The sequence below is a fragment of the Corvus hawaiiensis genome, chromosome 5 (assembly GCF_020740725.1).
Source record: "Corvus hawaiiensis isolate bCorHaw1 chromosome 5, bCorHaw1.pri.cur, whole genome shotgun sequence".
NCBI lineage: Eukaryota > Metazoa > Chordata > Aves > Passeriformes > Corvidae > Corvus > Corvus hawaiiensis.
Genome location: NC_063217.1, coordinates 25,206,653 through 25,221,516, shown reverse-complemented (window position 1 = coordinate 25,221,516; position 14,864 = coordinate 25,206,653). Strand labels below are relative to the sequence as shown.

At 35.5% G+C, this 14,864-nt stretch overlaps 1 protein-coding gene across 5 annotated transcripts in view; it reads left to right on the top strand.

Annotated features, from left to right (window-relative positions):
• Positions 1-14,864, top strand: part of ATP8A1 (ATPase phospholipid transporting 8A1) — a 108,345-nt gene that overhangs the window by 12,621 nt on the left and 80,860 nt on the right. For 2 of the 5 annotated variants that reach the window (XM_048303454.1, XM_048303453.1), the window contains exons 5-9: positions 2,311-2,356; positions 5,768-5,808; positions 6,710-6,783; positions 11,082-11,151; positions 11,742-11,869. In XM_048303454.1, the coding sequence (XP_048159411.1) occupies positions 2,311-2,356; positions 5,768-5,808; positions 6,710-6,783; positions 11,082-11,151; positions 11,742-11,869 (359 nt within the window). Of the gene's footprint in view, positions 1-2,310; positions 2,357-5,767; positions 5,809-6,709; positions 6,784-9,320; positions 9,395-11,081; positions 11,152-11,741; positions 11,870-14,864 lie in introns of those variants that run through there. The other 3 variants (XM_048303452.1, XM_048303455.1, XM_048303456.1) reach the window with 3 other exon arrangements.

Sequence of the window (14,864 nt, the reverse complement as noted above, 5' to 3'; positions counted from 1 at the left end):
GAAGGACAGGACATTAGATATGTCATGATACAGCAGAGTGCCTTTTGTCCACTAGAGGAAAAGTGTTCCTGTTTGTGGGCTCTTCTCTTGAGTTTTGGAAAGGGTTGCAGGTAGTGTAGTCTTTCCTTGCACACATATAGTAAGCTCCCTGGGAACATCAGATTTATGGTGTTTGAGCAGAATTACAATGTATATGCAGAAAGTGGCCAAGAGGAAGAGTGCTGAGCTGCAAAGGAGGTTTGGAATGGAGGGTGGTTGATCACATGCTGCCGTTACTGATACAGTCAACTCAGCTTTCTTCTCAGTTACTTCAGTCAATGGATGGTAGGCAAGATACAGGCCCCCTAGATTGTACGAAGCTCCTGGGTCACAGAGTTGAGTGGTCCTGCAAGACACAATGAGGTTTCTATTAAATATTTTTCTTCTATTTGGCGTTTCCAGTTTTTGCTGCCTTACAGTCAGTTTCTCCTTAAATGCCTTTGTTGCTTTCTCTTTACATAAACAAAACCCCTTTTGAAAAAAAGCTGTAATATCAATTCATGTTCTTTCGGATATTTTTAACCATTCTGCAGTTAATGCTTACGGACTTACACCATCTGTCAGAGTCTAGGCAAATATAAAACTGAGGCTGCTGCTACTGTACAAAGTGTCCTTTTTAAAGTATCTCATCTCGTCACTTTTCTTTTGTTATTTATTTCTACCATTTGCTCTTTGTAACTTGAAGTGTACAATTTGGTGTGGCAGGGGAGAAAGACAGGGATCAGGTATAGTGGGTTTTGCATATATCAGCTAAATAAAGTTCTCATTACCAAATGCTACAGAGATACCTGAAACCAGTACAGCTGTACTGGCTTTTGATGAGAAAGCTGACCACCTTCTGCCTAGTAAAATATTCAAAGTGTTTTCCCTTAACCGTTAATTTTCATTATATCTCAGTTTTTTTACACAGTGAGATACCTGGGATTTCCAGGAATGATAATCTTCATCTAATATTAAAGCTTTTGGATGGGAACCTTGTATATTGATATCAATAAATGTACTTATCAAAATAATACTTTCAGCTCAAGAACCAAATGTTTCTTTTTCTGGAATGAAATACCAATAAGAGAAAGACATTAGCAGAAGATATTATTCATGAGCAGCATGTGTTTTCCATATATGCTTAAAAGTGCTAGCAAGATTGGTGACATGCAATGCTAGATTGTCAGCTGTTTTTTTCAATGATTTTCACCCATCATACCTCAGAAAACACTGGACATTAACCTTTTCAAAATGGAGGACATTCACCCTGTGGGCAAATAGAGATTGCTTTGGTCAAGTTACGCTTTCCATTTGAGCAGGGGTTATTTATCTGTGCAGTCAGCCATCTTTTTGAAAGGAGAATCTGCTGGTAATCTGTGAAAATCTGGTAAAAATAATATGTCAATTTTGTAAAATTATAAGGTGGCCTTTTAAGAGCTGCTAGCTCAGAATCATATCAACATTTTATTGGCAATAAATCACTCAAGTAGCTTGACTTACTTTTCTTTCATTTTACAAGAAGGCTTCTAATTTTGTTTGTATCACAAAGGCATGAAATCTGAATGTCTGTTTAAAAAGTGTACCTAACCATTTAATTCTATTTAAATTAATTTTCTAAAACATATTCCTGCTCAGGAAGAACTGAGTTCATGAGTCCCAAATAGTGTGTTTAAACTAGTACTCTCCTAAGCTTTTCGTATCTGAGTTTGGTCATACCTTGAAAATGCTGGTTGTTAATAGTTGTATCAAAGGATTACTGTGGAAAGATTTCTCACGGCTGTATTAAAACTGAGGGGCATCATGGCCTGTTTGGAGGGATGTACTGTCGACTTTTTGTCTGTTTGTTAGGGTTGTTGAAGTCTGCAGGCAGCTTTGTAGAAGTGGAGTCATGTAAACACATGTTTACACAGTCATTGCCTGACTTCAGATGTCTGTATGAGACACTTAGATGAAGAATTGTTCCATGATCTTTGCTCTGGTAGAATCATCTCCCAGTTCCAGGAAAGGGCAAAGTTGTACTGAAATGCACCAGTTCCTTACATAAGGAACTTGTCTAGATAGAGATTGCCCACAGGACAGGATATTGTAGTACAACACAATTAGCCTGGAACTTGGTGTGACTTTCCTGGTGTTCATAACTACCCAAGTAATTAATAGTCCTGTTAAAACATTTTGTTGGTTTACTGAGTAGATGAGAGGGAGGGGCTAATAGAGGTGGTTTTTATTAGAAGTATGAAAGCTTTATCTTATCAACAGAAATCTTCTAACCACTCTTCATTTTTAATTTAGAAAAGGCATAAAGCTGATAATGCGGTGAACAAGAAACAAACTCAAGGTAGGAAATTTTTTTAACCTTTTTTGTGGGGGTTTGCATTTTTGCACATGGTCGTTATATAATTTGAACTGCTGACATGTAGTTGAGTGGCAAATTGCATGTTCAGATTACTTCAAAGTTTGTAATGTAAACAGTTGAAATAATAATTTGCAATGACATTAGCCCCACAAAATAGAGTATGTTCTAGATTAAGGTTTTGAGGTTCCTAAGAAACTTGAACATTTACTCATTTAGCACAGGTGATGATGTCACTGTTAAAAGATCATAATCACCTGTATATTTAATGGGCCTACATTATAATTAAAAATCTGCATTTCTGAGTACACATATAATTTTTTTCAGCCAGCAATAGGAAGGAAGCATCAAAAAATAGAACTTTCTTCCTGTGCTGGTTCAAAACTGTGGATAAAGACTAATGGAGTTCTTTTGGGTTTCATTTGTTGGGTTTTTTTCATGAAATCAATGTAACAGTTTGATTAGAGGTGATGAGATATTTAGCCAATGTACCCTAACCAAAACACTGGCATGTGATTTTTTTAATAGATTTTGATAAAGAAAAGTAGTATTAAATCAGGATTATTTTAGCTCAAAAAGTGAGGGAGATATTAGTATGTCCTAAACACATTTATCAGGTAGGAAGTCAAGAGTTTAGGCTCCTGCTTTGCTGCTCTTCAGTTTTTCGTGTTATTTGTTCTGAGGTAGACCTCTCTTGATGCAAATAGACCTGTTTTTATAAACAGGAGGAGGAATGAGTGTCATGTGAATTTGATTGCAGAAAGTATGAAAAATACCACAGAGACAAATCTTACATGGAATCCTTTTAAATATATAATGAAAATAACCTTAATTTTTTGGGGAGAAATGTAGTCATTGGTTAAAGATAAACAATTGTGTAGCACTGCTAAATACTGGAAACATAAATTTTAAAGCCTACATAAATTGTATGTAAATCTTAACTGTAAAATTTATGGGGGATTGGAGGGCAAGATAACTTAGGAAACTATTGAGCATGTAGAAACTACTGTTCAGTAGCAGGTATGGAGAGATTAGGATAGGGAGACAAAACTATTGACTGAAAGCACAGGAAATAGAAATCTCCAGAGGCCAGGCCTGGAGAAACAGATACATAAAAAACAAAGGAAAGTTTAGTGTCGACATCCAAAATTCTTTCATCAGCCACTCATAGCTTTTGAGATTACAAACAGTTTTGGTGGCAGTGAAATCTTAAAAGGCCTTTTCAATTTTTCTTTTTGTCTAAATTGTACAAAGTTTTAATAAAAGGCTTGTTTTACTCTCTTCTCTGACTCTTCTTCTTGGTTACCTCTCATCTGGGTCTTTGGTAACTGTTCCTAAGATTGCCGAATGTTGCATGCATGCAGAAGAGTATCTTGGAAGTTAAATGTGTGATGAGGATAAATATTGCTAGCACTGAGAAACACATTTCTTAAACTAATGCAGGATTCACATAAGTGCAGCATTGATCCTAGCATCCTGACTAAGCAATTTTTAAATGTATTGTCAAATAAAATCTATTGTCAAATCAATAACTTAGATTTGATCAGTATGGCACTCTCTTACTTTACTTTCATGTGTTCAGCAGTTCTGTGACCCTGAAAAGCAGCGATGTGCATAGTATGTTGTATATACACCTTTGGTTGCCCTTTAAACACACAAAATTGTTAGTGAAATGACATGTGCATGTGTAGATCCTGTCTACGGGTCCCTGTTCAACTTTCTGTTCCTTAATGATGATCTGTATCTCAGTTAATCTTAGGTAACTAACTTTCTAAACTTCTATTACTATAAAAAAGCTTTTGCAGAGGATTTGGATGTATTAGGCTGCATTGGGGATGATTTTTGTTGCCTCAGGCTGAATACCTATACAACACAGCAGGACACCATCAGACGTTCTGACAGGATGAAATCTGCATTTCTGCAATGTGGTGAAGTAGCCTTCTGTAGGGCAGATGGAACATGCTTTTGAAATTATGTTAGAGACAGCTGAAAAGTGGGAGATACAAATGCGAAAGTCAGGCTGCAGAAGGCTTTATGGTGCAAGTTCTCTAACCATTACATAAAAGATGCATAGCAACACCACTTCTTTTTTTTCTTGTGTGAAAATGGATTTACCTGAATGTTAGTGTATGTTAATTGTGTTTAAAAGCTTACCGGATCATGCTAGGGTGAGAGTACTCTTGAGATTTCAGGTGGCTCAGCATGTTTTCGTGAGTCTGACTCATCTGTTTGTGAGCTGATTTTAACCAGTTAAACCAGCCAGAAACAAATCCAGAAAGGAAAAATGATAGTGTCCTTCCATGTAGTGGGTTAAACTGGCTCATCAAAAGGTGCAGCAAACCCTGGAGGCAGCATGCATAAAGCAGCGAGGGCACACACCTTGGCATGGGGTGATGGCAGGACGGGACCTTCCCTCTACAGCCAGAAGCCCCTTCATACGAAGCCCCTGGCCACATCTGGAGACGTACTTACATTTCAGACCTGCAGAACTCCAGTGACAGTTATTGTACTGTAACTATTTGTGAAACTTAGTTGTCTGGATTGATGCAAGGTGTATTTTTAATTCTCATCAGTTCTTTCATCTGGTTGGTGCCATGAAAGCTGGAAGACACAGTGAAGGGGAACAATCTCTTAAAGTTATCTGAGTATTGATACATAGCAATATGTTTTCTTTTTCTTTTTGCACATCCAGCTTCAGTAACTGGGGCTAGAAAAAAGTTACCTTTATTATTCTCTGAAAACACAATCTAGGCAATTAACTGGCAACAAGGCATGTTTTTTGTATCATAATAGTAACACTTAAAACTAGAATAGTGGAATGTGGTTGCAATATTAATTATATTAATATTAATTGCTACTACCAGGGAAAATCTATACTAAATACTACTCTAAATAGCATGGGATACTTTCAGTATATTTGTGGAGGAGGAGACAGTAGTGATCCTAAAGTTCTCTGATATGCCAGTAACAGCAGAATAGATAAACTCTGAGCCTCCTGGCACTTTTTATGAACCTTGAATATATGCCTCTCGCCTACCCCCCCCCCCCCCAATAATTTCATAACTTTCTAACTTTGCAACTTTCTATTCCAGTTACTGATTTATTTTGGAAAATACATTATCAGAAAATCTATATCAGATTTATTTGATTCTCAAGCCCTGTAAAAGGTTCTGACTGACTTTGTAATAAGATTCAATGGTACAAAAACTGTTATAAAGAATATGTGCTATATATTTGAAATGCTTGATCTGAATTCACAGAAACAAGGCATGCTGTAAAATATTATGTAAATGAGATGTTTCTATATGGCTTTTCATAAGGAATCTAGCACATACCTGTAAAGTGCAGTTAGATTGTATGACTGGAAAATTCTTTTTTTTTTTCCTTTTTTTTTAGTACTACGAAACGGTGCATGGGAGATTGTCCACTGGGAAAAGGTGTGTGTCTTTACTGGTTACTTTTAGAGGGTAATGTGTATTTAATATTTTTTTTATTTCTCAAAGTAATTGTTAATGATAAAAAATAGCTGGTATTATGGGAAATGTATAATCTCTTGTATTTTATTTTTTGTTTGTTGATATTTGTCTCTGAAAACATACTTTGAAGTCAAGTCAGTTTTGATGGCATGAGTCCAAACTGGTGGACTTTAAGTTCAGTGGGAATAAGCTGAATAATATGATGGCTGTGGCAAAATGACTCACTTCCTTAGTATTATTTGGTTTGCCAAGGCAGAAACTTCTTTATGGAAACTAGTTACTTTGTGGTTTTGTTGAACTTCATTGTTTTAAATCATGAGAACTTTAAAGACTTTTATGCAGTGATTAGGAAGGGAGTCTTAAAGGTATCTTTCAAGAACTAAATGTTATGCTACCATCTAGTCACTTAGTTTTAGTGGTTTCCATACCTGAAAACTTGAAGAAAATTTGACCCACCGTAATTTGGAGACAAGGTTTAGATGACTGGCTTATACCTTTGAAGAAGCAAGGATATAGTGTGATGCAAGAAAACTATGCTCTTAGGTGATATTAATTTCTTCTTTAACTAACTTCAGTCTTTCAGTAAAGTATTTTACAAAACCAGCAAAATTAAAGAACTGCATAGAGAAGAAGGCTATTAAAGATTAGGCTTATTTGGCTAATTAGGCTTATTAAAGATTAGATTTCCAAAGAATTACAATAACTTTTGACGGAACTCCAGTTGTACAATCTAACTTCTCTAAGTGTGTGAGTTTCTAACAGTTTTGCTAACAACTTCAGCAGGTAAATATTTACTGTGCTTAAAACAAGGGGATAATACATTTTGTTTGAGACCATTAACCAATTCCCAGTTTTCTTTCAGGTAGATGTTGGAGATATAGTTATAATAAAAGGCAAAGAGTATATACCTGCTGACACTGTACTGCTCTCATCAAGGTAGAGATGCCCACTGATGCTTAGAGTGTAGAGGCTGGTTTCTCTACCCTGCATTTATTTATTTATTTGTGATTGCTCCAAGGAAATAAAGAATAAACAAAAGTGCTGCTGTTCTGAAGTGTAGTCTTTTGTTCATTTGGTCATTTATCATTTCAGGCAATTTTTTTTTTTAAACTGTGACAATTGCAGTTTTGGAATTACACTGGCATTCAATTTATCCCTAAGAAAAAATGTAGTATGTTATTTTGTTGCTGGATATAATACAAAAATGGCTGATTCTCTGTCTAAAAATTGGACCTCAACTGCCATATTTAACCATGTTGGCTTTTTGGTATGTACCCAACAAATTTCATCCCATAAGTAAATCAAAATGGATATATTACAGGGAACAGAAATAGTTTTTAAATTATATAGTCTCCAGTTTGATAATTGAATCAGGAAAAAAGTGAACACAATATGTGAATCATCAAATTAGCACTGTCTGAACATTCACTTTATTATCTAATATACATATATTGTGAATAATTTCATCAGCTGAAAGCAAGACTTAATTGTTAGCATGTCATGCTGTGACCCTTTTTACATGGACAATCAAAGGTTGTTTATCATCATTTCCTTGGACAGTTTTATTTAAGAAATCCACATCTTAAGTGGAAGATGCACGTTTTTCAACATCTATTTGATCAGGTCAACAGACAACATATTCTAAGAATCCTTTTCAATGAATATTATTTAAATGTGAATGTACTGTAATTTTTTTTCTGGCACAAGCAGAAATGTTATGTGTATGACTATGATTTAGGTAAAAACCCTTTATGAGCCCACTGAAGTTAATTAATCCACTCATGCCTACAGTTAATGAAGTTAGGATTCTATACGTTTCTGTTGACAGACTGTGGTATAGACTAGAACACTGTTTCTCTGTCTTCCATTTTATCTCAAAATTAAGTATAGCTGTTTCTAAAACACTTCCATTAAATTATTATCAAGTGTAAAGTAGTTGCCAGGTAATATTGTAAATTTTCCCCACAGTCTGTCTTCAGTGCTAATGTTAGTCATAACTTAGCTTGTATCGAGTGTCCTCTGTAAACCTTTTACGTCTGTACTTTGAGAAGCATTTATAAATTTTAATGGTGCTTCTCCACCAAGATCTTTGTAGGCAATATACCTTGCAGCAAGGACACTTGTTCTATTGGCCTGATAATAGTTTCTGTCATGCTAACTACAGTGTCTTGCAGGTGGAACAGAGTACGTCCTCTCAGAGCAGCTTCTTCATAATCTTCCTGAGTAATCCCCTAAATCTGAGTCTATGCCTAGGTGTCTTTGTGGTTTTGCCCTTTCGAATTTGGAGGACACTTGTACCACAGTTGTGGTTTACACACAGGAAAGTACCAACTTCCTGAAAAGCCTACTTTGCAATCCTTGTACCCCCTGAAGGAATCTTATGTTATGAGTTGACAGTGGAAATACTAGTTAGCTGCTACTGGACTTGGTCAGGACTGTTTCCACTTTCTTTAGCCCCTCTTTAGTGCCCTTATTAGAACACACTATGTGTGTCCAACTTTGACCATTACTTACACTGAATTTTCCTGTCAGGTTTTCTTCTAGGATCAAGTTTGCAATGTGGACTCTTTGAATCGTGATTGCTTTTCTAGGCCCAGTTCAGGCATTTCTTCCAGCTAAAACTTCTTCCCTAGTTACACTACTAGGATCCTGTCTCAGCCTTCCTTCCTGGAGAGAACCCTGTACTACTACATGACCTCTAATTCTGCCTGCATACTGGCATATGCTGTCCTCCATCTCTCATCTCCATGTGGCCATGTGTTCCTCAGGAAGACTCTCATCAATTTTGCTTTCAGGTGTTCACTGATGCCCAGTTACATTTTAGGTTCCAAAAGCAATGAGAGTCTGTGGGCCTGGTTTTAATTCAAACTAATAATACTGGGTTCTTTTCACCAGCAATAGCAGTTTCTGGAGAACAAGAGGATCTTAACTATTTTGGGAAACTATAATCTCTTAGGATGGAAGGATGCAAACCTCTGAGATTTAATTCTGCATGGTTCTTGCTAGTTCAGTGTACACAGAAATTTATGAAACTGGAAAAAAATAATTTTCAGCATGTGTACATAGAAAAGGTACTTGTTACTTGGCTCTTCAGAAAAGTTGGTGGAAAATCTATTGTGGCTTTTTTAATTGATATATGGAGTGGCTAGAAACTTGGTCAGTTGAGAAATAAGCGTAACAGGTTTTCATGTTTACAGTAAAATGTCAGTGTGTTCTGCAGCTTAAAGTTTGTGCCTTACAGTAAAATAAATGACTTGAGTAAAAATGAAAGTGTTCTAGCTCTTTTCTTTCTGACCTGATTAAAATAGATTTTGAAAAAATTGTCATCAGACATTTTAATTAACATGTATTGTTTGAATAATAATTTCCAATTCTGTCTTTTTGTCTTTGTTCATTTGTTTTGTTTTGTTTGTTGTTTTTTTTTCCCTGTCACTTATTTTTCTGTTCTAATCATTTCAAACTGGGATATGTAGGTGGCAGTAGGGGAAGTAGTGAAAGTGACCAATGGGGAACATCTCCCAGCTGATCTCATCAGTCTGTCATCAAGGTTAGAATAAAGTAGTTGCACAGCATACGTGTATGTGGGTCCTCATATACCAAATATGAATAACACTGCCATGTTGATAATCTTTGCTTTGCTATTCACCTTTCTTCAACAAAACCTACATACTTATAAAATTAGAAAGGGTTCAGTTGATAAAATGATACAAATCATTAAAGTGTAAATACACAATAACACTCCAAGAAATTAAAGTTGTTTCACTCCTCTTGGTTTTTATGCTACCGCCATGAAATTTTATCAAACAAGTGGTCATTGAATAACACAGTTAAACACCAGGGTAAATATATGTTTAAATAAAATATATGTTTAAGAGGAATGAATATACATGTTTCTACCAACTCACTATTTTCAGCAAAGAATATAGTTTAACATTGGTAGGACTGGTAGAGGACCCTCTGCACAAACTTGGATGTTGCACAATCTCTGCTGCATGTGGTGGTAAAAGCAGCATTGTTCTTGTGTATTGTGACAAAATGCATGTTTGTTAGACATGTCAGCTTTATGCTATTGTCTGTACTCTTACCACACTTTATTTTTCCCTAACCAATCAATGGGCCTGCCTTGGTCTAACTGTAACTTACTTTGGAGGTCATGGTAATCTGCTACAGTTGTTGCAATTAAGCATGTGTCTCACTTGAAATGTCTTTGCTGCCTTAGTTTGTTTTAAAAGTGCTTTACAAAAATATTGTTTGGTTTTTATTGTCAACTAATAAAAATGTTGGAATTGTGAAAGTATCTTACACAGGTGTTGCTATCCAAACAGGCTAAATTAAAGTTATTTATATTTTTAGAAAAGTTTGCCAAGAATAAAACAGTAGCCTGAAAGCACCTTATGATAATTTGTCACATTTTAATGCTTGTACTTCATAAAATTGTGTTAGAATTGCCTCCTTAACCTTATCCTGCAAATAATCTAAAATTGTCACTTATCAGCAGCCACTGTTGCATTAATAAAGAAAATTTTAAAAACACTTGACACTCAAATTTCATGCTAGAAGGAAGGAAAACACTAGAAGCTTTAACGTGTAGAGAGTAAACCTTTATTCTTTTATGTTTTAAGGGGATTTATTACTTACTTGATCCTTTTCAAAATCAAAACTTCTTTCTGTCTTAAATCTAAGTAGTAGGTGTTCTGTCCTTATGCCCAGAAAAAGGGACATGACTGGAGTAATTTAGTAATTTCTCAGTGTGTGTCAAATGGATGAAGCATTCAAGTAGTAATATTCTGCATGAACTTAAAACTTTTAGTTTAACAAAGCTTTTGAAATGGCAGAAGGAGGATATATTTCAAAAACCTTATTATGTTATCCATAATTTAGACTTCTTTTATAAGAAAACCTTTTGCAAGGAAACTTTAGTATCTTAAGCTCCTGATGCCTGCTCTAGTAAGCACTACAGATGCACTAAGTTGTGTCTGTATCATAATCTCATGCATAAAGATAAAACACTTGCTGTATACAGTGCTTTTATCAATTTTTCATTTAAGAAAATAGGCTTTGGCAAACTTCTCTGAAAATGTACTGTTAATTTTTATAGACTTGGCTGTAAATTATTCTAGTTTGAAGATTTGATAAGACAAACCTGCTTGCATAAATAAGTATTACAAGATTACAGGAAGTTTATGGATTTTGCCATTATAATTTTAAATTCTGGATTTTTTTTCTCTTAATAGTGAACCACAGGCCATGTGCTACATTGAAACATCTAACTTAGATGGTGAGACAAACTTAAAAATTCGACAGGTAGGTATTTCACTTTTGAGAATATTGCTGATACTATTTTTGTCTATTATTGCTTATAAAAACATTTTATTACATTAATGGACATTTTAGAAGACTCTGAAATTTTAGTGGTTTGAATAAAAATGGATTATTGGCATCATAAAAGTGGAGCAATGAGTGGTACTCCTCAGTCATTCTTTGTGCTTTATTTTCAGGTTTTTCCTTTGGGAAAGTAGGTAGAAACATAAGTAGTTTGGGTATTGGCTTTGTAGAGAGCAGATGATGAGGCAGAAGCCCTGCAGAAAGCAGCTGATGGGGCCAGTATTGTCCTTCAGGTGGGGAATAGCAGATTTTGACTGAGTGCGCTGTCGCTGTGCAGGGACAGTCTTGCTGAGCTTTGTGATGGATTATGACCCTGTCTTGGTCACGGTATTTTCAGATGCCAAGGTGACTTTTTTCACTGTAGCACTCAGTTGTGACAGTAAAGTGTAGCTGGCCCATTTTACTCCCATTGGGATGATTGTTTTCTCATCTTGCACTATCAGTTTCATAATTCATAGATTTTTTTATTGGATAGTGTTTCTTAATTTCATGACGAATTTTGTTTACAGGGTTTGCCACTAACATCAGACATAAAGGACACAGAAAGCTTGATGCAACTTTCTGGCAGAATTGAATGTGAGAGCCCAAACCGACATCTCTATGACTTTGTTGGAAACATCAGACTGGATGGGCATGGGTATGTAAATACAAGGAACAAAATTTTGGGAGATTCAGTCTAACAGTAGATAGCTATGTGATCTTAAACTACTGAAGTTAAAATATGAATAGTAAATCTTTTTCTATTTATTCTCTGCTAGACTTTACTCTTGAAAAACTATAGAGGCATAAAACCTTACTTCTAACGTCTACAACTCGAGTTGTTTTACTAGTTGTCCTTCAGAAAGCATTAGGTATTAATAATAGAAGAGAGTGCTAATCACATTCTGACAGTTCTGCAATATGTGCCTAGTAACTCAATTCTTAAACATGTCATCTGTTACAGAAGCTGGATAGAAATGGTTGCTTGTCTGTTTTTTTTTAATTGTTCTTTTCTTCTCTTTGTCTAAGTCTGGAGTGGAACAGAGTCCATTGCTATATACCACCAATTCTTCTAATTTCATAGCTGAAAGATGTTTAATACCTTAGTGTACTGAAAGTATGTTCCTTTAAAAATAGAAAATGTGCACTTACAATACACATGCTTGTACAACTGCTTAAAAAAATTCCTAAAATACTTAAATGCTTACCAAATACTGATATTCAGAGTCCTCTGTGGGTTCCCAGAAGATTTATTGCTAGGTCCAGAATTCTTGAATCCTTCATTCCCAAAGATTCACAGTATTTCTTAGTTCTTTCTCCATATCCAATATTGTTCATGTTTGTGGGTTTAGACTGATACATATACTACTAACTAATTACTAAATACCTCTTTTTTTTTTCCCCTTAATATTCCATTTTTTATTTACTGGTTTCTTACAGATGCATTCCGGGAGTTTTCAGTCGCAAGAGTGTGGATGTATTATAATTCCACTGTACTTGTCATTAAGAAGAGAAAAACATTTACCTGTAATTCTTCTCTGAAGGTAATAGTTATAACAGATCCACACATTCATTCTTCCTCCCTGGCTATAAGGAAAAACATACTTTCCTTTTTAATCTAATAATTTAATTTTAAAAATTTGATTTAAAATATATTGAATATTCTGATGGCTGTCATGCCTGAAGAATGTGTAGGAAGACGCCATCTGCTGGTCAGGCAATTTTTTATTTGAGAAATTCTGTTTTGGAATATTATGCCTGTAGTTCTTGTGCAGTAGGATAGTTCCAAAAGTGTGGCTCTAATATAATATTTACCTTCAGTGAAAAAGAATTGCAGGTAAGTGACTCTTTTTGGATCCTGGCCTTCCTTCAACCTGAAAAATCAGTGATATGTTCTTTTTCTGTCCATATTAGAGGGAGCGCAAATTCATCTAATTCATACTTATTTGTCCAGATCGTTAGACCTTCCTACCAGATTATGTAGGTCCAGTTGTGATTTACACTTTATCCATTACCATCTTTACATATTTGCAAAAGCAATAGAGAATACTGAAAACATATCTCCCTCTTCTTTCACTTAATATAAGTCATTGGAGTGTCATAAATGTTGTATCTCATTGACTTTTCCAGTCTTTTCTTTTTCCTTTCATGGGAGAGCAACTCAAAAAAAAAAAAAAAAGGTTTTCTTTTTTTTCTTTTGGATACCCAGTATTCAAGAAGACAGAACACCCATTACCCATTAGTTATTTTGCCTTTTGGCTAAATCTGTGAACTAAAAGAGGCAAAAGTTTTCTTGCTACCCTCAGCTTTGAGTGAGCTAACCATATGACCAAAGTGTGCAGCTCTTTATTATGATGATGAGTATACAGAGGCATGTCAGCTTGGTTTTAGTCCATGAAGATATTTAGCTAGAGAAAGGAGAAAAGTTCTTTAGCCTGGTTTATATGAAACTGTGACTGGACAGTGGCTCAGAGAATGGTGAGGGCATTGTGCCCTCACCATCAGATTCTAGTTGTCCAGACTTAAAGTAAGTGTTTTCCTGAAGACATTCTTAAAATTTTGGATAAGAGTGAAGTATACTTGTTAACAAAAACATTCTGGTGTGTATATTTTCACATGTGTCTCAGAAATTACTAGTTCTTAATATACCTTTGGCAGCTCTGCCAGGAAAGTATTCTAAAAGCGTCTTTCCCCATTGAGAACATCCCTTACTGAAAACAACCCAAGCCTGTTGTTGAGAGTCAGTACTTATGTAAAATACAAGGGAAATCAGATGAGTTGGATCAGCTTTAAGAAGGCTGAGGCTGGGAAATAAGACACTTGATGCCTCTGTCAAGTCATTGCACCATTGCTTTATTAGAGTGAAGTGTGATCATGATGTTGAGAATTAGTCACATGACACCTGGCAGGGCTTTCCATGCCCCTGGGTGCTTTGCTGTCTGTTCTCATCTCATGTTAGTCTCTGTACCAGTTCTACTGGAGACAACTCCCAGTGTCTGGAATCCTATTCTCTTGTGATTGTCTTCCCAGTAAAACACTCTTCAGAATAAAGTCCTGTCCAAGTTGAAGAATGTTATCCATTTGAGAGCCACTGTCCTGATGGAAAAAAAAGTCAGTGGATTCTGCAATAGAAGGGAATTTGCTACATATTCTCCACAGGTTTTAGAGAGGGAAAATGAAGAGAAAGATCAGGAAGTTGTAGAAAGAGTCTTGGAACTTACCTGACTCTTGAAGGAGTACAAGAGTTTAGAGTTGAAGATTTTGACTTCTGCTTTCCTCTCCTTTAACAGCAAAAGAGACAGAACCTTTTGGCATTCCAAAGGAGGTCCACAGTTCAAAAAGTTTCCAATTTATCTATGGGAGACTAGCATATAGCCTAGAAAGTTTTTTCTTTCATCTTCTGTGACATTCATGTTAGTGTTAATAGACTGAAAATATCTATTTATTCTTAGAATGATAGGGAATCCATTCTGTGACTGAAATGTCTGTGTTGTATTGATAAATGATTCTAAAGTTTTAAAACGGTTCTGATCAAGGAGTGCAAATAAATACAAGTGCAGAAGCGGCCTTTGATATCAACAGGAGTTCTTCTTAATGATTCCTGAGTAATTCAACCCCAGGTGTTTCTTTCATACTTGAAAGGACATTTAGTC